Source organism: Desmodus rotundus, chromosome 1, assembly GCF_022682495.2.
Source record: "Desmodus rotundus isolate HL8 chromosome 1, HLdesRot8A.1, whole genome shotgun sequence".
Lineage (NCBI taxonomy): Eukaryota > Metazoa > Chordata > Mammalia > Chiroptera > Phyllostomidae > Desmodus > Desmodus rotundus.
In genome coordinates this window covers 143,345,731-143,370,148 of record NC_071387.1, presented here as the reverse complement: position 1 = coordinate 143,370,148, position 24,418 = coordinate 143,345,731, and the positions used below count along the sequence as shown (strand labels likewise).

The 24,418-nt window shown below is 39.3% G+C and overlaps 1 protein-coding gene across 3 annotated transcripts in view; it reads right to left on the bottom strand.

The window, feature by feature from the left end:
• Nucleotides 1–314: 314 nt before the first annotated feature.
• FER (FER tyrosine kinase) overlaps nt 315–24,418 on the bottom strand; it is a 406,586-nt gene continuing 382,482 nt past the window's right edge. For 2 of the 3 annotated variants that reach the window (XM_045197637.2, XM_045197636.3), the window contains 3 exons: nt 23,916–24,070; nt 11,356–11,478; nt 316–10,217 (listed from right to left, as the gene is read on the bottom strand). In XM_045197637.2, coding sequence (XP_045053572.1) covers nt 10,075–10,217; nt 11,356–11,478; nt 23,916–24,070 — 421 coding nt within the window. In that variant the 3' untranslated portion in view covers nt 316–10,074. Of the gene's footprint in view, nt 10,218–11,355; nt 11,479–23,915; nt 24,071–24,418 lie in introns of all 3 variants that reach the window. The other variant, XM_045197638.3, reaches the window with a different exon arrangement.

Sequence of the window (24,418 nt, the reverse complement as noted above, 5' to 3'; positions counted from 1 at the left end):
CTGGTTGCTTCAGATTTGAGGAGTTTGAAAAACCACTTCATTCAGACTCAGTTTTTAATTGAAGGAGCAACCGTTGATGCTTTAATAAAAACTAGTTTTTCCCTCCATGTTTTTTGTAAGCAACATATATCAGCACCATCTGCCTGAAGAAATTGCTAGCTGGAGCAGGTTGTACAGCAAGATGTAGGACTTAAAATACCGTGAGAACTTTGGGACTTGCACAGATCCTGTTCATCCAGCCTAGGGAACGGGATCTCAGGTACATAGCCATCCTTCCCTGGTGATGGATGTCCCTGGTCCTAATAATTGAAGTCAGTAAAAACACGGGATGTCTGGGATGCTGTTTCAGGTATCAAACCTGCTGCACATGAGGATGCCACCCCAGGTGGACAGTTAAGAGCAACAGTGGAGAGGACTTCACCGAGGGCCCTGAAGCGCGCAGCTCTGGTCAGTCAGTGTGGCAGAGGCAGGAGGGTCAGAGGGGGGATGTGTGTGGATGCCTCTGCCTTGTGGGCAGCCCCTCTAATCCAACACCAGGGATGAGGAGCGCTTGGTTTAATGCAGAGCAACCTGGTAAATAACAGCATGCTGTTTTACGAAAGTTATTGATTTGTTGACTGAAGGGTAAATAGAATTCTCCTCTGGGCTCTGTGACCGGCTCAACCCCATACAAGATGAAGACCGCTCACTGCAGTTCTGCTGCAGGAGCAGCTTCCAGCTTCTCTCCAAACATCCTTCTCAGCCACCTTTCTCCCCTACCTCCTTGTGTTATATCTAAACACATCATGTTGGGAGACAACAACAACAAAACACCTGGCAAGCAGCCTATCCACTTAGAGAAATGAGACTTGAACCACATTTCAGGTTTGATTTCTAAACAGAAGAAACAGTGACTGGGCTGTAAGCCACACACACCCATTACCATCAGAACTCATAAGCTTAATTACAGGGAAACTGAAAGCTAATAATTTTTTATGCACTATTACATCTGTAGGAGGCCAGTTGCCATGGAAATCTTCCTCCTTTCCTTCTACTTAGAGCATATTTACATGGTAAAGGAAGAGAAACAGAAACATAATGGAAAGATTCAACAAGATTAGACACAGTTGGCTACAAATATTTTACATTTATTATAAGAATACAATAAAAAAAGTTTCCACAGAACTGTAAGTGGTAGTTGGTCCATTGGAAAAGAAAAAGAGGCTATTCAAAAAATGATCAAAGTTTACAAAAATGATATCATGTCTTAAAAAAGTAGAAAACAATTTTAAAACATCCTACAATGTTAGCCAAAGTTCAAAATGTATTTCTTTTGAATGTAAAAACTAACAAATAAATAAGTGTTAAATACAGATCTGAGTTAAAAATGGTAAAAGGCAGACAACTAACTGCTTTATATATCTAGCTCTCATTCATTTTGAGACTTGCGTACAAAGCCAGATGAACTCACCAAAGGCCTTGTTTGTATGTTTTACACTTGAACTTTTTATAAGAAGCACCCTATTTCCAGTGTTTCTTTTATCCACTTCACAAATATATTATTTTAAAACAGTAACAAAAATGACTAAAGGTGCTTTAACCTGACAACACTGGCACTGAAAGGGAATTGTGTAAACCACTGGAGTGCTTTGCCCAAAAGGATGCTTGCAGACAGAACACCTGTACTCACCCCATTAACCCAAACTCCTCGTCTAACAAAGGGCAGAGGAAGCAACTGGGAAGTGACATTTCTGCAACCACCCACTGTGGGCCTGTGCCAGGAAAGTGGCCTTAGGCTGGTGGGCTGCCCAGTAAATGGCCTGGGCATCATCCATACATTTAATCTTTGCTTTCAGCTTATTTAGGTTCCCGCAGAAGTCAGTGCTACTCTTGGGACTCGAATGACTTGATTTTATTCTCCTGCACCTACCTGGCCTTTCCTAACCCTGTGTGGTGGTATGGCTATGACTTCAGTCTTTTAGGGCAACCATCAGACCAAACCAAGGAAAACAAAGAAAACCGGGAGATGAAGTCAGCAGAATTCACACCACTACCAACCCCCACTACACTCATGTTGCTTAATTAGGCCATCTAATTTAAACAAAAATTAAACATAAGATTTCTAGATGTTTGATTCCTAAAGTTGTTTCAGTGAGAAATCTCAATGCTTTATGAAGGAAAATGATGAACAGAAGTGGCCCGTGTATAGTTGGGGCTCCTGCTTTGGTCCGTGGTGCGTGTCCGAGTCTGTTGGGCATGGTGCTGGGCAACTGGCATCCCATAGTGAGGGGAGGTGCTCGGCCAGTGAAAGGGTGTATTATGCCTCTGGCCACTTTGGTCATGAATTTTGAATAACCAAGACCCCTCTCTACCAATTCCTCTTTACCTTTGATTTTGATCTGATGCACAGAAACTATACCTGGGATTAGATTTAGAATCATAGGATTATAACTGTACTTGTGATGGGGAATCTGGGGGAACTTTGTAGAACCAATCTCTGATATTAAATCCCAAAACAGCAAATTCCATTAATCTGTATATTTTCTGTACATGGCCAGTGTGAGGAAGAATTATGGCAAATAAATTCACTTCTGCTGGAATTGGCCCTCTGCTTGCAGCTGGAGCAACGCAGTTCAGATGGCAGGCGACAGGCCTCCATGCCACCCTACATCTAAATGTAAGAACCGCTGTACTTGGGTGAGGTGAAGCATTCGAAGTGAGCAAGGCTCTGGGCACCATGCCCCTGCATCTGCCTACAGCAGTCTGCCATTTCTCAAGAGCAGGCAGGCAAGTTTATTTCTGCCAAGTCAAATTATTTGTGAAAGAAAACTTCTGCATAATACGGTATTTTTCCTTCCCTCATCCGTGTTAGAGAACTAACAAACGCATTGGTTGAGTGAGCTGGCAAAGAATGCCAGGATGGTCCCTTTGCCTGGGAAATCAGTAACGGCTCAGATTCCCTCTCAGCCCCGAAGGGTCTGAATGCAGGGCACTTAGAAATGGAAGCCCCCACTTGGGGGTGGGATTTAGTTTATTGTTTCATAAAGACTGTTTGTGCAACTCAAAAGAAGACCCCAAGGTTGTACAATTTGATAAGAGCTACATGAAAATACAATGAGGGTTTGGAGTCGTACACAACCTCATTTCTCATACTCAGAGTTTTGCTGCTCTAATGCGGGAATTGGGATGTCATTTTATGGCCACCTTACAGTTACCCTGCGTTACTCAGAACATTGACATTTCCCGCTGACATCTTTCCTATGCCTTCAAAATAAGGTGTGATCTCGTGTGATCAGACGAACTGCGCAGATGTGAGTTTCTGCGTTGGGGTTTGCACCGAGCACACAGGAGGGTGTTCCTGCTGTCTGCTTTGGTGGTTGGTATCTGGTGTCTTAGCAGGTCATTTTAGAATCTGCTGTGGATCGAAATCTAGAGTGCGCTTATTCTGATACTGAAGGTGTTCTTGACAAACAGAAGCAAGATGTGATGTTTGGATTTTTAGGAAGGGCACTTACTGCTTTGGGGAACTGGTAGGGTAGAGCTAATGTATTAACAACAGAGCTTTGGGTCTGTTTATTTAGGCTGACTGGCTAATTTTGAGTTTAAGGCTTTGTATTTGCTACCCTCTTTTCTGAAGCTATGGGAAAACTCATTAGCATGGCAAAATTGAGATACTACTTTTAGATATTTACTGATAAGAGTGTGAAAGAAATAAAAAATAATGGCATAGAAGTGGAATGGAAAAACTGAGTATGTCAAGGGGTTTAAGATACAGAACTCATTGTTAGTGTTTTAACATCTCTTGGGAGGTAGGTCACCTAATGAGCTTACTCAGCCAAGTCAATAGGCTGCTCCCCAGAACACACTGGCTCAACGAGATCTTGTCCTGGGAAGATCTCCCTCTATGGCTAGTGTCACTCGTCAAACACATCTGCCACCTAATCCTGTCTCCAGGACAAGGACTGCAAATAGGCTTTCTTTGTATTCTAAGCTGCACCTGTCCTGGGGCCTCACATAGTGGGTGCACAGTTGGCCAGTTAAAGGGATGCCTGGGAGTTAGTTCCCTCTAAGGCAGGGGCCTCCTAAGCACCTGCAGAAAAACGCTTTGGTCTAAGCCAATGATGACACTGTCTGACGAAAGCTGACCATAAAAGACTTTCCTGTTTTGGTAAAGTAAGGATTAAGAAACTGTGTATGAGAAGAGGAAATACTAACCAGAAGTAAAAAAAAAGGGGGGGGGAACAACTGCCCTAGAAAAACTAGCACCCAGCATGATTCTTTGCACCTGATGCGGGAGAAGTTTAAGAAAAGCTTGTGAATGGAGAAAGCTGAGGAAAAACATTACAAAGTTCTGCTACCAGGGTCGTTACTATCACTTAGAATATTCTGTTACTTTGTACAACACTCACATCTGCCGGCCTCATGGTAATGTTTGGAAGGACAGTTTAGAAATTCAAGGTTCGAATCTTTTTAGAATGAGTCCTAAATATTCTTGTACTGGGGCCCTTGCTAGTTTGCTGGCAAGGAGGGAAGCTAAGTCTGTCTTCACGTTGCAAGCATACACACCTGCAAGACATTTTTTCTTTAATAAAATAAAAGGTAGGAGCTTTCACAGCACGCGTCCTCCAACGCCGGCTACCCCAGGCACGCGTGTGCTGTCGCTCAGCTTCCCACGGCTTAGGGAGTGGGCTGAACCTCTGCCGTGTCCGCGGCCTTACAGGAAAACTGAGTGCAGGCAATTCTTATTCAACAGCAGCTACCTCCTGAGATTATGGGGATCATAAAGAAAATCAAATCAATATCCAATTCAGTGCCCTTTAAGAAATGTTGTAGAGACTTAAGAGGCATGTAACATTAAATAACATGCAGCAGGAAGTGCCTCAAAAACCCTCTTTTGAGGATTAGCTTTCCCTTACTAACACTGCATTTCTTTGCTGGGAGGCTAGCCTTTGAGTCACTTTGGGTTGGTACTTTGTCATTGCCCTTCATGTCCTTCATCTTCCTGTTTGGATGTCTCGTTCTCTGTGTGTGTGTCTGTCATCAGTGGTGCTGCACGATGACCGGCCTAGGATGTTTCTAAGATTCCTTTCCTTCCAATGTTACCGGTATTCCATGGCTCACTGCTATTGAATTGGTATTTTCTTTCTTCCCTGCTTACTTCTGTGTTTTCCCAGAGGTCATCAGAGTTAAGGGCCCTCTGAGGGTACCGTACTTTGCTGTGTATAATGTGCACCCAGGTTTTTGGCCCAAACTTTCAGGGAAAAAAGTCTTTCGTTTTAATTTTTAATTCAATGTTTTTTTTCTATTTAGATTCTTGGTTTTTGTATTATAGAGGAATTTTAGCATTTAGTTTCGAACATACAGGTAGTTATTGCTTTCTAGAGTTACACTTTTAATACATAACCATAAGTAGCCATGTGACCCAATCCTTTGGTTGCTAGGACAGTGAGTATAAATGCTGCTTAGCGCTGCACCGTCTCTGACAGGGATATGAAGCTACCCCAGATTCAAGGGGGAGTGGCGTTTGCTTTGCTCACACGCTGGCAGGTGACCTCTATGGTTTCTTTTGGCTCTGTTATCTTTCTAATCTTCCATAGGAATGGATCTGGCTTGGTGGTACTGATTTCTTTAAGCTTTCTCTTGACATTGTCCAAGTCTTTGTTCCACTTTAATTATTGCACACTCTCCACAGTGGCTGCATCATCCTGTCTTAGAATAATTGGTTCTTTCTCTTTGCCTTTCACATGCTTGCCTCAGCTCCTCATTAACAGATATACGGAAGCCTGTGCTCATTACATCTCTGCAGTTTAACGTGACTGGGAATTCAGAACAACAGATTTTTCTACTACCCAAGAATCTCGGTCCTTATTAGGCAGCTAAGTGAGTCTTAGTGTCTATACTTAACAATTTAGAATTTATTCTTTGAATTAGCATGAGGCAGTAGGATGGTTTTCAAGGGGTAATAAATATTTTCTTGAATTATGACTAAGATATATAGTTTATATATCTTTTATATCATAGCATTATTTTTTAAAGGAGAACTTCATGGGACTATAAGACTGTACCAATATCTCTTTCAAGTAGGTAATCTTGGTACATGAGTATTTTCTTTTGCAAAAATGAATATGCAGTTCTGGATTCTTCCAACTAATATAACATTCAGACTTGGTATGAAACTCATCAAAACAGAAAAATAAATAAAATATTTAATAAAATTTCTGGTATATAGAAACAAATCAAAGTAATAAAAGAGGTAACACTTTATTTTAATGATAAACTTTCATGCTAACTTAATAATATAATGGAAAAGTAATATAAACTCATTTTCATATAAAATCTTTCTATTTAATGAACATATTAATACATAAAGAAAAGTGTCTTTCAATTGTCGGCCCCTTTGTTGCTCTTTTTATTTTGCAATATTCTCTGTTTTGTGTGAGAGCTCTAACCTCCTAAATACAAAAGCCAGTCTTTACATGACCCAGAACAGTGCTTATGGACAATCAATTCTGTTGATAAAAAACATTTTAAATGCCAACAGTGTGATCAGGAGGGTATGTGGGGAAAAGAGGGCTGAGGCATACAACCTCTTCTCTGAAAATTTCAGGTGGTCTCACTTCACAAGAATGAATTAAAAGTGGAGGGACTGAGAGAACTGCGAGTGGCAGAGACACAGCAATCTGGACAGGTGCTGCACTCTGATTTCTATGTTTGTCCCACTACGGGGTCCTCGGTGACATGTAATTAATATACCTTCTTCCTGACACAATCTCACACCAGTGTGGTGAAGCCATGGTTACTTTAGTGGCATTTGCCAAACTTTATATCAACTACATGGCGACACTGAAACATGAGTATAACAGACAAGAAGACCATATTGTGATTTAAAGAAAATTAAATCTACTTCAGTGACTGAACTTTTTTTTTTTAAATAACCCTCAAATGAAAAAACAATTGTGAAATGCGTGCTGAATGATAGCTAATATGATTTGGCTCATGGTCTATGCTCATCTGCTTATAAGATGTTTAAATAATGTTGTATTTGTGGTAAGAAGGTAAACTATGAATGGAAAACTTTATTGCTTACATTAAATTTGGGAGAGAAAAGAGAAATACTATATGAGGCCTTTCACTGGGGACCTAGTGGCAGGATGGGCTGAAATAAAGCCTCTGGTTTTGAAAGTTGAGACAGAACTTGTTAATCCTTTATTATTATTTTCTTGGATGAGAAAGGATGCACTGGCTTTGGGAAGTAAGCTCAGATTACTCAAATGCAAAATTAATTTTAAGTTTTACACGTTGGTAATAAATGTTAATTTGACATTAAAAGATTTAAGATTTCTTTCCTTGAAAAATGATGAACTAGCTAAATATTTTTCATGAAGCTTGTTTAGTGATTCAAGATAAAGGTAGAAAGATTCAGACCACCTGGGTGCCTCCCCCACCACTGTATTCATAATTTAAGGGACTGTGACAGGAACTGTAAGGGAGTGATAAATGTAACTCTTAAAAAATCCATTAACACCACAAAGATTTGTGACCTGGCTTAATTACATTCAGACCAGTGGCAATTTTGGTTACAACTATTTTCTTACTAAACAAGTCATAGGACTTTGTGCAAATTTGAAGCCTTCTTTTCCTACATTAACTTGCAAATTCAGAACAGTATTTGTGTGCTTTTTGGGTATGGATTAGCTTCCTAAAGTACATAATTCCACCAATTATCAGTGACAGAAAGGATGAATAAATTATGCTTTAAGAGCAAAGAAAATTAGCAGTAAAAATGGTTTGCATAAGTCCTTCTTGATGCATGTGCCTATATTAAATTTAATATTCTATACAACTGATACGATCCTGAAAGACTCTCAGTGAGCTATTAATCCTGAACTATACCACTGCCTGCTTTGGGACAAAGAATAAAATAGAATTTAAATGCTGCAGATGTCATGGTGCTTTGAAAAGTGTCTTTAATTTAAGCACAGAGTTATGATGTGAACTGTAAATTCTAACAGCTGGGAAGAGTGAACTATCAACACCATGTTCCTTCTTTAAACCAGAACGCAAAGATGAAATTAAAGCCCAAACCATTATTTTCTCTCCTTGCTGAGAGCTTAGCATTGATGCTGCTAAGTGATGGGAGGCTGGTTTCCATAAACAAAGGATATTATAGAAAGGTTCATCTAGAAATACTGACGAAGAGTGGAAATGTCCCCATTTTACCCTTACATTGAAAGGCTGGAAAGGGCCTGAAGACCACAGCACGTAATTTCAATCCATGAGCCTGCACCCTGATTCACCACAGTGTATGCCATCAAGAGAGAGCTCCACTTATTTACAGTATTAGACAGCAGTGAAAACAGTGCTGATTAAAAAAAATTGCTTTGAATATTGCAGTATGTTTTTGAGGGCAAGTTTATTATGCTTTCCCTTTAGTCTGAGTGTAGTAATCATTAAATGTGTACAAAACTTTCAAGGAGATTGAAATGATAGACACAAGCCGTTTTCCTGTTCAGTGTTATCCTTTCCACTTTTTAGGGAACTGAGTGTGAGTTCTGTGCAGTGATATTCACAGGCAGCCAACAGCTGGATTGGGCAGGAGGCACTTTCTATCCCATAAGCTTTTCCGTTAACAATCACTAAGGTGCTATTTACCTGGACACACGCCTGAGCACTTACTAAAAGCTCCCAAGGCACATTTACCCCTGAGCGTGACCACCTCTTCCACACACATCTATCCTGAGAGGCAACTATATACAGAACACGTGGTAAGCTCCCTGGATGCAGCAAAGGTTTAGCTCAACAGAATCCCAGATCTGACTGTTGCATATTCATACAAAGCATCTCCAGAACGGCGCCTGCGCACCTGTCAGCTGAGGATGAGAATTTCCTGGTAGAAGTGGAAGGGTAACAAAGAGGAAGATGGAAACAGGAGGGCTGTCCTATAGCTTTTTCCTCACAGTGTCCATCTGTCGTCTTAACCATGTACCCCATTCCCACCCGCCTTGCTTCGTGGTAGTGTGTGTATGTGCACACGCACCTGTGTTTCTGAACTTGGATTGTGGAATTTTGACAGCTCAGGAGACTGGTGCCAGTGAGGGGTGTTAATTCTGGGATGGCCCCTCTGAGGTGAAGGTAGTTCACCAAGGTATGCTGTTGGTTCTGTGGGCTTGTGCTTTGTAGTTCCTCCAAAAAAATGTGTTGCCATTAGGAAAGCTTTTTCTATGAACTCCTGAAAAACATGTCTTAGAACCTGCTTCGTGAATCCAAACCATAAAATCAAAAGGGTGTGTGTGTGTGTGTGTGTGTGTGTAAAGGCATAACTTGGATACAGACACTTTCCATTTTCCTTTGCTTCTCTTTCCCGATCTCCTTTTCTCCAGTCCCCTCTCCTGCCGCAGCTCTCTAAAACACCCTTTAAAGCTGCTGCCTCGGCGCCAGGGTGTGCCTTCTGAGGCACCTCATGCGTGGGTTTCTGATGCCCAAACAGAGGAGGGAAATGACAACCTTACTAATAACACAGGGGGGTGATGATTCTTACACTGCACTTATTTCTGGCAACAAAGAAAAGAAAAACCCTAGGAGGGCCAAATAATCCCCAATGTAAAATGAGGTTTACAAATACAAACTTGCCTTGGCAGAGCCGAGAGCCAGTTTCGGCCAGAAGGTATCCTGCAAACGCGGCACTGCCAAGGCAGCTACAGCACCGCGGGAGTCGGCTGGGAGGCACAGGGCAGCGGCCAGTGGTGCTGCTGACGTAGGAAAGCTTTCAGAAGCATCGTGGTCTTGGTGGGAAAAAGACAGACCTGCTCTCCCTCACATTAGAGCCTGTGCTTTGTCTATTTACAGTGGCCTGAAACGGCGGGATTGCTGCGGGGAGCTAATAAATCCCTTGGTAGGACTGTGTTTCTTGAATGCATTTGCCTTTGCCTTTTAAAAAAGTGGCACATATTTAAAAAAAAAAACAATTAATTAAAAAAAGAAAACCTTAGCAGACTGTTGCAGGTAACGTGGTACAAACTTATTGTTAACGTGAAGAACATTATTATTCTGCTGGAGGACCGAGTCCCGAAGGCTGCGTCTGGCACTGTCCTATCACTATGTGATCTTCTTCTTGATGACAGCGAGCTCTTTCTGAAGGTCACTAAATTTGGGGCGATTTTCAGGTTTATAATCCCAACACTTCATCATAATTTTAAAGATATCCTCTGGACAGTGCTGAGGGGCTGACATCCGGTATCCTGAAGACCCAAGAGAAGCACAACAGAGAATTTAGAAAGGAGATAAAATATAAATGCTCGGGCAGGGTGTTACCCAGTTTGTAAATTTAGTACCTTATGTTGTAGGTGTAATTGAAACAAAAACCCTTTATAGGACAAACTGGTTTTTTTCTACAAGTGAGGCAGAATTCAGTATTACAAGGCCATAGAATTTACCTTCTAGTTCAGAACTCATTTTCTGTTTGTTTGTTTATTGCAAAGTCTGATGTATGATGCATCACACACAAATGCATTATTTTATTTGCTCTAAGTATTTGCTTTTAGATGGTGTGGGCAGAGTTTAAAAAAGAAAATCACCCGTACTATCCAGGTTTTTGGAGATGAAGAAAGGATGAGGATTTAATAAACACAGTTCAAAAGTGAACTAAAAATGAGTAAGTTATACTCCTTTACAGTCCGAGAGGACTCCTATCTTTAATTCCAAGTTGCTGGGCGGTGTCCCCACAGTGTGCTGGCTGGCTGCCCGTGTGTGTCTGCCTCAGGAAGTAAGGTATCTGTCTGAGGGAGGACAAGGCAGGAACGAAGCTTGAGTCACCCTCCTACATCCAGTTCTACAACCTGCCCCTGCTGAGTGGCCTGAGGTTAAGGCATTGCCATTTTGTCAAAAGCATTCTTTCTATTGACAGCTGTGGACCCCAGAAATGCATGCTTGGTGTCGCCTTAGCCTACTCATTCTCGTCTCTGATCTGGGAATACCACAGGTTTTTTTCAGAAGTCACACAAAACTCTCAAACTCCCTGAAGTCTAATCACATTTCAATGTGCAGTAATATTAACAGTGTTTATTTATCATAGTATAAAAAACAGGAGCTCGAGGAACACCAGCCTGTTTCCCTCCAAGAGACTGAATGGTACCCCTGGCAGGGGTCATGCCAGGCAGGGGGAGTGAAGAAAAGCCTAGAGCTCTCTATTTTTAAAGCTAAAAAGTTTTTTGTTGTAGAAGAGCCACACGATCCAAGGGGTTCAGAAACAGATTTATACACCTCTGCGCTCTCTCACTAAGTGTGCACCCTCCGCCCCCCACCCACTTCAGGAAAGCCACAGACACACTGCCGCTGGGGGCTGATGTGACCATCTCCACCCCTAGGTCTTTGGCTCACCTCTTTCCACCTGCTCGCGTGCTTGCTGATTCGTCATTCCAGGGTACGGGCAGACCCCGAGACTGAAGGTCTCCCACAGGAGGATGCCAAAGCTCCACACGTCACTCTCCGAGCTGTATCTCCCTGGAGGGCACGCGAACCACAACCAGGTGAGAGGAGAGGCAGGTGACCATTTTTGGTTATGTGTTTCTCTTTCAGTCTGTTACAGATTGAACTTACCAAAGGACCTATAAAACTAAAGTGATCCTATTCCCTTCACCAGTTTTACTTTCCAGGATTAGCAATATTACTGAACAAATGAGCAGTCTTCAGGCTGCTAGTTTTACCAAAACAGCTTTCAAATCACTTTTTTGCCACCAAGAACAAATACTTGGCTGGCATGTAAGCTTACTGTCCCTGTGGTATCTAAATGAGATGAATGGTTTATATAAAGAAAGACATGAATTTGTACACATCAATGCCTAGGAGAATAAGTTAGATTTCTGCAATTTTGTCTTTCTGCCTGCATCACTTTCATTCCACTAAAATTAAAAACAAACTTAAAGCAATAAGGAAAGTTTGTTAACTTAAATTTTTTTACACAATAAGGAAAGTTTCTTAAAGTTTTTACTCATCATTGTTTACAGATACTCTTATTTGCTTAAAGCTTTCATTTTCTCTACTGATAGTTTCATTTACAAAAATATTTTTATGTGTTTTGAATAGAGTAGAAATTAACAAAGCTGGCTGATAAAAACAACTTCTTTAAATTACGTGGAGCCTTGTTTTGCCAAAATATCTTGGTGCACCTGTTTTACTAGGCTATATAAGATAAGCTCTTAAGATATTTTTTATTATCTTCTACAGAAGCACAAAGATAAAAGCCAACACAAAGTAAATTCTGGAAATAGATGTGAAACCAAGGAGGAGAAGCAGAAAAGTTCTTTCCAAATCCAAGAGGTAAGAATTTCCAAGATTTTCCCAACATGTTTGTATATTTTTACATGTAGGGCATAAACCACCATAACTAAATCCCATTTGCAGGGGAGTTAAAGATTCTGAAATGATTTCATTTCTACCTCCTCGTAGCTACCTGCCTGAACTCTTCCACTTCCAGGATTTATAAATGCCTCTCCTCTATAATCATCTTGTTACTTTAAGGTAGGATGGCGTTTTCAGTTTCTTGAAAAAAATAACACGAGAACCAGAGTGCGCCCACACTATGATAACTTTTTCATGTTTGGCATCTAATAACTTAATACTGTTCATGAAAGTCATTCAATGGCTACAGTTAAGACTAATTGTTCAAGACAGTACAAGGAATAGAGTCAAATGCCTTTTCTTTGTAAGATAACATCTGGGTGGATATCAAGAGAGGCATGTTTTCTATAAACCAACACTCCAGAAGTGAAAGCTTATAATGTAACTCTATATACTTGACCTTTCAAGCTGGTTTGGATGGATACTTTAAAAAATTTATTTTACGTGTATTTACATATTTATGTTACTGAGGTATAATTGATTATATTTGTCTCAGGTATACAACATAATAATTTGATATTTGTATATATTGCAAAATATCACCACAATCCGTACAGTAAACCCCTGTCACCATACATAGTTACGTATTTTTTCTTCTGACGAGAACTTTGAAGATCTCCTCTCTCAGGAACATTCCAACCGTCGATGCAGCATGAGCTGCGGGGAACCACGCTGTGTATCGCACCCCCACGGCGTTATACGTATGTCACTGGGAGTTCGTACTCTTGGCCCACTTTATCCACTTTGTTCACCCTGAAACCCCGCCTGTGGCCCCCACCAATCTATTCTCTGTATCCAGGAATTTGGTTTTCTGTTTTTGTGTGTGTACTTTTTAAGATTCCATGGATGTGGTATTTGTTGTTATCTGTCTGATTTAGGAACTCAACATTCATCCATGTTGTCACAAATGGCAAGATTTCATTCCTTTTAATGGCTAAATAGTGTCTGATTGTACATTTGTTTACCACATTTTCTTTATCCATTTATGTACTGATCCACACTCAGGTTGTTTCCATGTCTTGGCCATTGAATAATGCTACAGTGAACATGGGGGTGATTATAATGTTTTCAAAATAGTGATTTTTATTTCCTTCAGATATATACCCAGAAGCAGAATTGCTGGATTATATGGTACTTCTAGTTTTAATTTTTTAAACAAACCTCCATACTGTTTTACATAGTGGCTGAGCCAATTTACATTTCCACCAAAAGTGCACAAGAGTTACCTTTTCTTCACTCCCTAACCAAAATTTGTTGTCTTTTTGATAACAGCTATGCTAACAGATGTGAGCTACTATTTAATTGTGGTTTTGATTTCATTTCCCTGATGATTAGTGACATTGAGCATCTTTTCATGTACCTGTTGGCCACCTGTAGAGTTTTCTTTAGGAAAATGTCAATTCCAATCTTCTAACCATTTTATTTTTTGCTATTGGGTTTTATTAGTTCTTTATATATTTGGATATTAACCCATTATCAAATACACAATTTGTGAATATTTTCTACCACTCAGTATGTTACCATACCATTTTGTTGATGGTTTCCTTTGCTGTGCAAAAGCTTTTTAACTTGAGATCCTCCTATTTGTTTATATTTGTTTTTAGTATCAGGTCCAAAAAAATCATTGCCATGACTGATGTCAAGATTACTGCTTATATTTTCTCCTAGAAGTTTCATGGTTTTCTAACATGCAAGTCTTTAATCCATTCTGAGTTAATTTTTGTGTATGATGTAAGACAGTGGTCCAGTTTCTTTTTGCATCTGGCTGTCCAGTTTTCCCAACGCTGTCTGTTGATGAGACTGTTTTTTCCTATTGTATAGTCTTGGCCCCTTTGTCATAAATTGACTGCAGGCATGGCTTTATTTCTGGGCTCCCACGAGCAGATGGCTTCCCAGGTGAATTCTACCAAACATTTAAGGAAGAATCAGTACCTATCCAAATAACTAAACAGGAAAAAATGGTTTCAAACTTATTTTAGGAGACCAGCCAAACCCTGATACCAAAACCAGAAAAAGACATTGCAAAGTAAAAGAAGTATATGCTCAAATCCCTATAAACCCCTAACATAGATACCAAAATTCTCAACGAAATACTAGCTAACTGAATTCAACAGTACATTAAAAGGATTATATACCATGATCAAGTAGGATATATACCAGGATGCAAGGGGGATTCAACATCCACAGAATAATTAATGTGATTTGTCACATTAACCAAACCAAGGATAAAAATCATGTGATTATCTCAATAGATGCAGAAAAAGCATTTGACAAAATTCAACATATATTTATGAAAAAATCTCTCAGTGAGGAAGGCGTAGGGGATACTTACCTCAACTTAATAAAGACTACATATGACAAGCCCACAGCTACAACATACTCAATGGTGAAAGGCTGAAAGTTTTTCTTCTAAGATCAGGAACAAGACAAGAATACCTACTGTTATTCAACATAGTACTGGAAGTCCTAGCCACAGCATCAGACAAGAAAAAGAAATAAAAAGCATTCCAATTGGAAAGGAAGAAGTAAAACTGTCACTGTGTGCAGATGACATAACTGATGACATAACTGTATGTATAGAAAACCTTAAAGAACTGACCAAAAATTAATAAAATTATAAAAGAATTCAGTAAAGAAAAGGATTCAAAATTTATATATAGAAGAAGTCTGTTATGTTCCTATACACTAATAAAAAACTGTGAAGGACAGATTAAGAACATAATCCCATTTACATCTGCATAAGAAAATACCTAAGAGTAAATTTAACCAGCAGGTGAGACCTGTACTCTGAAAACAATGATATTGAAGAGGACAGAAATAGATGAAAGGCTATCTACCATGCTCATGGACTGGAAGGATTAATATGACTATACTACCTAAAGCGATTTTCAGATTCAATGTAATCCCTATCAAAATACCAATGACATTCTTCTTAGAACTAGAACAAATAATCCTAAAATTATATGGGAACACAAAAGACCCTGAATAGACAAAGAAATCTTGAGAAAGAAGAAAAAAGTTGGGAGTATCATGTTCCCTAACTTCAAACTATACTACAAGGCCATAGTAATCAAAACAGTATGGTACTGGCACAAAAACGGAACATAAAACAAGTGGTATTGGGAAAACTGGACCACTCTCTTATGCCATATACAAAAATTAACTCAAAATGGATTAAAGACTTAAATGTAAGACCTGAAACCATAAAGCTCATAGAAGAAAACATAGTTATTAAATTATCTGACATCAGTCTGAGTAATGTCCTTTTGGATATATACCCTTAAACAAGAGAAACAAACAAAAGCAAAAATAAATAGGACTCCATCAAACTAAAAAGCTTCTGCACAGTGAAGGGAACCATTAATAAGACAAAAAGATAACCTACTGAATGGAACAATATATTCACAAATGATATATCCAATAAGTGGGGGGCACTGATATCCAAATTATACAAGAAGCCTCATACAACTCAGTAATAAAAAATGGGCAGAGGAGATAAACATTTTTCTAAAGACATAATAGAAACACAAATTCAAAAAGATATATGCATCCCTATGTTCACTGCAACATTATTTACAATATTGAAGATACGGAAGCAATGTACATGTCCATCAATAGATGAATGGCTAAAGGCGATGTGGCGTATCTACATGCAATGGAATATTATGTTGCAATAAAAAGAATGAAATCTTGCCATTTTCAACAACACAGATAGATCTAGAGGGTATTATGATAACTGAAATAAGTCCGAGAAAGAAAAATACTGTGTGGTGTCACTTATATGTGAAATCTAAAAAAAACAAACCAAAAACCCAAACATAAAACAAAAAAAGGCACATAGAAATGAAGAGGAAACTGATGGGGATCAGAGGAAGGGATGGGGGAGTATGTGAAGGGAAATACATAGTCAACAACATTGTGGTAAGTTCCATGGTGACAGATGATTACTAGAATTGGTGGGGTAGTTACATTGTAAGGTATGAAAATATCAAATCACTGTATTTTATCCCTGAAAGTTATATCACTAATAAAATATTGCATAACAACTACACTTAAAATTTTTTCAAAATATAATGCTTTAGTCCTGGCTGTTAGAGATAGCTGGAATTAGAATTTTGATTTGTAAATAATTTTTCCAGCTTGAAATTCAACTGAAATACACTTATTGAAAGGCAGAACTTTACTTGGCATAGTTGCTTAAAAGTAAGAGGAGTTATAAAGGCAATATAATGTAGAACATCTAGCAAACAGGTGTAAGAATAAATTCTAGAGAACTGGATTTTACTGGTAAGCCTTTAGCGAATCTCAAGTCCACTTACAGCGCCCTTAAAGGAATGCTATAAGGAGGTGCTTAAAGATATTTTGTTGTCTAAAGAAAACCCCTGGAGAACACAAGGGTTACAATCTTATCTTTTATCCTGTGAATGATCTCCTTAGGAATATAGCCTTAGAGTAATCACCACCACCACTCCAGTGAAGAATCACTATGGAAAACAGCAGAGCTGTTCTCTCTGGATACCAGAAATAGAATTAGTTTGTGATCACTAGAAAGCTCACAAAAGCTTCTCTTTGTAGCACATGGGAAGACAAATTAGGGGTGAGGCTTACTACCTGTGAAACGTTAACTTCGAAAATGTCATTGCTGGGGACTAGAACAGCTTCATCAATTTCTTATAATGACACCTACCTACATTTGTCTATTCCATAGCATCACTGGCATACAAAACACAGAACAGGTTCTGGCTTCTGAATCTGCCCCAGCTAAGTTCAAAACCAATTACATTTCACAACTTCATCTGGAAAACATCTGTTGGCTCCACACAAACTTAAACATAGAATTACCATATGTGTCCTAGTGTTTACTTAGAAAAATTGAAAATAGGTACTCAAATCCGTGTGCGCAGATGTTTGTAGTAGTGCTATTCACAAAAGCCAAAAGGTGAAAACTGGTGAAATATATACCAATGGATGAATAAGCAAATTGTGGTAAAAAACATACAATGGAATATTAATCAGCTATGACAAGGAATAAACTAATAATACATGCTACAACATGGATAAACTTTAAAAACTTTATGCTAAGTGAAAAAAGCCACACGCAATAGGTCACATATTGTATGATTCCATTTCTATGAAATATGCAGAATAGGTAAGTCCACAGCATCAAAAAGCAGATATGTGTTTGCTAGTGGCTGGGGGATAGACGAATGGGCAGTAACTTCTTAATGGCTATAGGGTTTTATTTTGGAGGGATGAAAATGTTCTGAAATTAGATGGATGTGGGAGTTGTATAATATTGTGAATAGTACAAAATGCCACAGGATTATTTACTTTAAAATGGTAATTTTGTTACATGAATTTCACTTCAATTTTTTAAAAAGCTTTACTTGTCTTTAATTTAAGCACTAGGTTCAGACATTTATAAATGCCTTATTTTTCATGAGGGAATTTTCCATTTTAAAGCAACATAAAATCTTTTTATGATATTTTAATTCAAAACATACTACACCCATTCACCAACCCATGGTTCATACGCTGCTTCCCTTAATGAAAATGCAATTTCTAATTTCACTTAAAGCACAATTAAAAAAAAAAATTCTTGGGCTGTTACCTATCTTGTTAAGGCCCATTTCATCCCAACCACAGATAATGCAAACTATATTTATTTCCAATTACAAGGACACGAAAATTCAAGCAAAAAAATTCCTTGCCATTTTAAAATGTAACTCCCATCTCTCTCTTCCCACAAGTTCCAGAGGCTGAGATGCTAAGAAACCATGTCAATTTTCAGAGTGAGAAACTATAGAATTGATTTGCTTAATATTTTAGGAAACTAATATTAGATGAGGTTACTGGACCAATTGTAAGAAATTCAAAAGAAATAGTTCAGTCACAATAACACTTTTACTTTGTGTATAATGTAACTCTTAGAACAAAAATTAGGTAGTGACATCAGCATCATGTCAGAGTGAGAAACCTCTTGGTCTTTCCCCTTCAAGTTCCAAGTGGGACAATCAAGGATTCCCTGCTCAACACAACAAACAGGTCTGAGAGATCTGTGCATTGAACGTCAGAAAGTGGTGTACTGGAGCAAGCAGGGGAGTCAGGAAGGGGGAAGGACAGAGGAGAGCTGCAGAAGCAGTCCAAAACTCTCTGCGCCTCAGAGAATTCAGTAGTAGTGGAGGGCTGGTGCTGACCTGCAGTCAGCAGACCAGAGGGCCAGAGTAGCTGGTGCACACTGAGGCTGAGCCCAGGGACAGAAATGGAGAAACAGTGTAAAGGGTGGTGGCTGCAGTCAAGTAGCCACAATCACCAGGGAAAAAATACAAAGCCACACGTGTGCGATTCTGCCCCATATCCTCTATCATATCAATAGATGCCAAAACATTTGACAAGATACAATATCCATTTATGATTAAAACACACAAAGTGGGTATAGAAGGGAAATACTTCAACATAATCAGGCCACATATGACAAACCCTCAGCTAATATACTCAATGATGAAAAACTAAGAGCTCTTAAGCTAGGATCAGGACTAAGACAAGGCTGCCCAATCTCACCATTGTTATTCAACATAGTACTAGAAGGCTAAGCAAGCATAATCAGGCAAGAGAAAGAAATAACAGCATCCAAATTGGGAATTAAGAAGTAAAATGTCACATTTTCCAGATGACATGATTCTATACACAGAAAACCTTAAAGACGTCACCACAAGATTATTAGAAACAATAAACAGGACTTTGGTCAAGATGGCGGCATAGGCAGACAGGGCTGGCCTCCTCGCACAACCACATCAGAATTACAACTGAAATATAGAGCTACCATCACTCAGAACCTACAGAAATCAAGTTGGATAGAAATCTGACAATTACGGAATTAATGAAACCATAACCATCCAGACTTGTAGAAGGGGCGTGGACCTGGAATGGGCTGGTCCCACACTGATGGGTGGTGGATAAAAATCTGGGAGGGATATCTCAGGGGCAAGGAGTCACAGCCCCATACCAGTCACTCCACCAACCCAGGCTTCCAGTGCCAGGAAGATAAGTCCCTACAACTTCTGGCTGCAAAACCCAGCAGGGAATGAGTCAGTGGAACAAACTTCTGGAGCCCCAAGCAGTTGTTCTTAAAGAACTCACACAAGGTTAACCTTTTCAGACTCACTCCCTCTGAGTTCCAGCACTGGGGTAGCAGCTTGAAAGGCACCAGTAGCATACAGGGAGGAGCTGAAGTATCTGACATCAAGGCGAGCAGAGGCCACTGTCCCTTTTCTAAACTCCCCCCACACAGCTGGCAAGCTGGTGCCCTATCTGAGACTCCATCAACCTGGCTAACACTGTTTGACCCACCTTGGGGATTCCCAGACACTTTGCCCCACCCAATTTATAGACCCACCCAAATTGCTTTTCCATATGAATGGCTGGTCTTGGCTCATACTGTACAACTTCCCAAATCCTCTCAAACAAGCAACAGCTGGCCTCAGTGAGCCCCGCTACATGTCACTAGCAGCAGCCAGCCCAGATTCACAGCTTGGCTTCACATGGAAATCTCCAAGTCCAGCACAAGTAGCAGCTATCTCAGATTGCTTTATAAGCTCAGGCAGGGTGGCCCCAGGCAAAACATAGGTGGGGGCTGACCTTGGCCTGTACCACCAAGAAACCCCAGGGCCAGTGCACCCAGTGGACAGTTACAGACCACATCAGAGCACCACCACCCTGCACCTGCACAGTTGATTCTCCACAGAGGGTGGAGGTTGGTGGTCAGTGGTCACAGCTATTCTTTGCAGCTGACTGGCCTCAGTAGATCCCTCCCACTGATCTGCCAACAGCAATCAAGGCTCAACTACAAGAGGAGGGTATACTCAGCCTTCCAAAGGGGATAGGGGGAGGCTGTGCCACTGGGCCCTACAGGACATCTGCTACATTAGGTCACAGTACCAAGACATGGAGTCAAAGCAGCTCTACCTGATACATAGAAACAAACACAGGTAGGCTGCCAAAATAAGGAAACAAAGAAACATGACCCAACTGAAAGAATAGATTAAAACTCCAGAAAGAGCTAAACAAAATGCAGATAGGCAATCCATCCGATGCAGAGTTCAAAATATTGGTTACAAGGATGCTCAAGGAACTTAGTGGGGACCTCAACAGCATAAAAAAGATCCAATCAGAAGAGGATACACTAATTGAAATAAAGAACAATTTACAGGGAAACAACAGTAGAGTGGATGAAACCGAGAATGAAATCAATGATTTGGAACATAAGGAAGAAAAAAACAACCAATCAGAACAACAAGAAGAAAAAAGAATCCAAAAACTCAAGGATAATGTAAGCAGCCTCTGTGACAACTTTAAGCAATCCAACATTTGCATCATAGGGGTGCCAGAAAGAGAAGAGGAGGAGCAAGAAATTGGAAATCTATTTGAAAAAATAATGAAAGAAAACTTCCCTAATTTGGTGAAGGAAATAGACATGTATGTCCAGGAATCACAGAGTCCCAAACAAGATGGATGCAAAGAGGCCCACTCCAAGACACATTATAATTAAAATGCCAGAGGTTAAAGATAAAGAGAGAATTTTAAAAGTGGCATGAAAAAAGAAGTTAATTACCTACAAGGGTGTTCCAATAAGACTATCAGTGGATTACTCAAAAGAAATTTTGCAGGCTAGAAGGAATTGGCAAGAAATATTCAAAGTCATGAAAAGCAGAGACCTATAGCCAGGATTGCTCAACCCAGCAAAGATATCATTTAGAATTGAAGGGCAGATAAAGAGCTTCCCAAGAAGAAAAAAATAAAGGAGTTCATCATCACCAAGCTATTATTATATGAAATGTTAAAGGGATTTATTTAAGAAAAAGATCAAAACTATAAACAATAAAATGGCAATAAATACATACTTGTCAACAACTGAATCTAAAAAACTAAGCAAACAAGAACAGAGACAGAATCAAGGATACAGAGGATGTTTTGAGATGGTTGGCAGAGGGGAAAGGGGTATGGGGGAAATGGGTGAAGAGGTCAGGGGATTAAGAATTACTAAGAGGTAGTCCATAGAATAGCCACGGGGATGTAAAGTACAGCATAGGAAATGGAGTAGCCAAAGAACATATGCACAACCCAAGGACATGAATAATGGTGGGTGGGGGGGATTGCCTGAGGGAGTGAGGTTGCTGGGTGGAGGGGTACAGAGGGGGAAAATTCAGGACAATGGTAATAGCATCAGTAAAATATAATTTAAAAAGAAACAAACAAATGGGTATAGAATACAAAATCAATGTACAAAAGTTCATTGCATTCCTATATACTAACAATGAAATATCAGAAAAAGAAATGAAGAAAACAATCCCAATTGCAATAAATAGGATAAAATACAAAGAAATAAACTTAGTAAAGTAAGTGAAGGACTTATACACTGAACACTATATGACACTGTTGATAGAAATGGAAGAAAATATACACAAATGGAAAGATATACTGTGTTCACAGATTGGAAGACTCAACATAGTTAAAATGGCCATATTACCTAAAGTAATACACAGATTCAATGTGATCCCCATCAAAATCCCAATGGCATGTTTTAAAGAAATAGAACAAAAAAAACCCCATCAAAGTTGGATGGAACCACAGAAGACCCAGAATAGCCAAAGTAATCCCAAGAAAAAAGAACAAAGCCAAAGGTATCTCATTCCCTGACTTACAAACTACACTACAAGGCTGTAATAATCAAAACAGTATGGTGTTGGCAGAAAAACAGACACAGCAATCAATGGGACAGAATTGAAAGCCAAGAAAAAAAGCCCACATATAAATGGGCAACTAATTTAGAACAAAGGAGCTAAAAACATACAATAGAGAAAGAAAAGCCTCTTCAATAAATATTTTGGGAAAATTGGAAAGCCACATGGAAAAGAATGAAACTAGACTGCTATCTGATGCCATGCATAAAAAATGACTCAGAATGGATTGAAAACATATATATAACCTAAAAAAATAAAATCCATAGAAGAAGACATATGCACTAAACTTATGGACCTTGGTCTCACAGTGATTTTTGTGAACTTGACCCCAAAGGGAAGTAAAAACAAAAATATATGAAATGTGACTACATCGAATTGTCTGCCCCCTGTCTATTTTGTACCTATCAATTATGCTTCTTATTCCCTGTACCCATTCCTCCATTCCTCCCTCCCCTCTGATAACCCTCCATGTGATCTCCATTTCTGTGATTCGGTTCCTAATCTTGTTGTTCTGCTCCTATTCTTGTTGTTTGTTTTAATCTGTTCTTTCAGTTAAAGAAACCATCAACAAGATAAAAAGGCAACCAACTAAATAGGAATAGATACTTGCAAACGGTATGTCTGATAAGGGGCTAATATCCAAAAGATATAAAGAACTCATACAACTCAACAACAAAACCCCAAATAATTCAATTAATAAATGGGCAGAGGACCTTAACAGACACTTTTCGCAAGATATACAAATGGCCTACAGATATGTAAAAAGATGCTTGAATTCACTAGCTATAGGGAAATGCAAATCAAAACCACCGTGAGATACCACCTCACACCTGTTATAATGGCTATTATCTATAAGACAAGAAATAACAAGTTTTGCAAGGATATAGGAAAGAAGGAACCCTTGTACCCTGCTGGTGGGAATGTAAACTGGTACAGCCTTCATGGAAATAGTGTAAAGGTTCCTCAAAAATTAGTTTACCATATGACCCAGCAATCCCTCCTACAGGCATGTACCCCCCAAATTTAAAGACATTCAGAAAGACATATGTAGCCCTGTGTTCACTGGAGCATTATTCACAGTAGCCAAGACATGTAAACAACCTGTGTCCTCTGTTGTATGACTAGGTAAAGAAGATGTAGTACATATATACAAAGTAGAATACTACTCAGCCATAAAAGTCTTTGTGACAATATGGATGGATCTTGAGAGTATCATGCTAAGAGAAATAAGTCAGATGGAAAAAGACAAGAACCATATGAACTGTTTTATTCACTCATATGTGATATAAAACAGAAAGTAGCAAGTGAACCAGTAAAATGAACTAACTCATAGACACAGACTACGGTATGGTGACTATCAGAGCAGTAATGGGATGGCGGAAGGATGAAGGGGGTGTACGGTGTTAGAAGGAGACTTGACTCGGGGTGGTGGGCACAGAATGCAATATACAGATGATGTGTGACAGAACTGTACAGGTGAAACTTACACAGTCTTATTAACCCATGTCACCCCAATAAATATAATTGTTAAAAATGTGAAAAAATCATTTTTAAGATAAAAAGGAACTCCCAGATTTAAAAGTCCTTGTGAGTGTATCCATCTTTGATTCTAGCCATCTTGCATATAGAAATGCGATCAACCAAGTCAAGGAGTTAAGTTGGTGCTCATGTTTAAGTGCAACGTATGAACATTTATACATCACTGTACCTTGGACTCTGTTGTAATCCCCTAATTTTGCTCATGAATGTTTTATTCTGATGGAGACTTTTTACCAACAAAAAGAGAGTGTCCAATCTTACCATAATTAAGAGCTTCTGGTGCTGTCCATTTAATGGGAATCTGCTTTAAGCCAGAAGATGAATACACGCCACCGTCCTCTTGACGAGACATTCCAAAGTCACTTATTTTCAGAACATTATTTTCACTTACCAGGCAGTTTCTTGCAGCAAGATCCCTAGGTTACAAGACACAGAAAACACCTATTAAAACAAATTGAAAGCCACTTTCACATTTATGACTTCTCCACTTTGCATTTTTACATTTGCAATGTATATGTAATGAGGTTAAGAATGCTTGTGATTTACCAGTCTTTCCTGTCACAGGTAAAAATCATCCACGTGAATATTTGCATATGCAACAGGCCACATGCTAATTTTCTAGGCACCACATATATTTCCATTTAAATAGTAAAACACTGATTCTAAGGTTAAGAGAAAAATCACAGAGAAGCTAAGCAAAGATGGCATTATGTTTCCTTTGACTGACTCACTATCCAACAGAACTTCCTGTGATGATGCAGAGT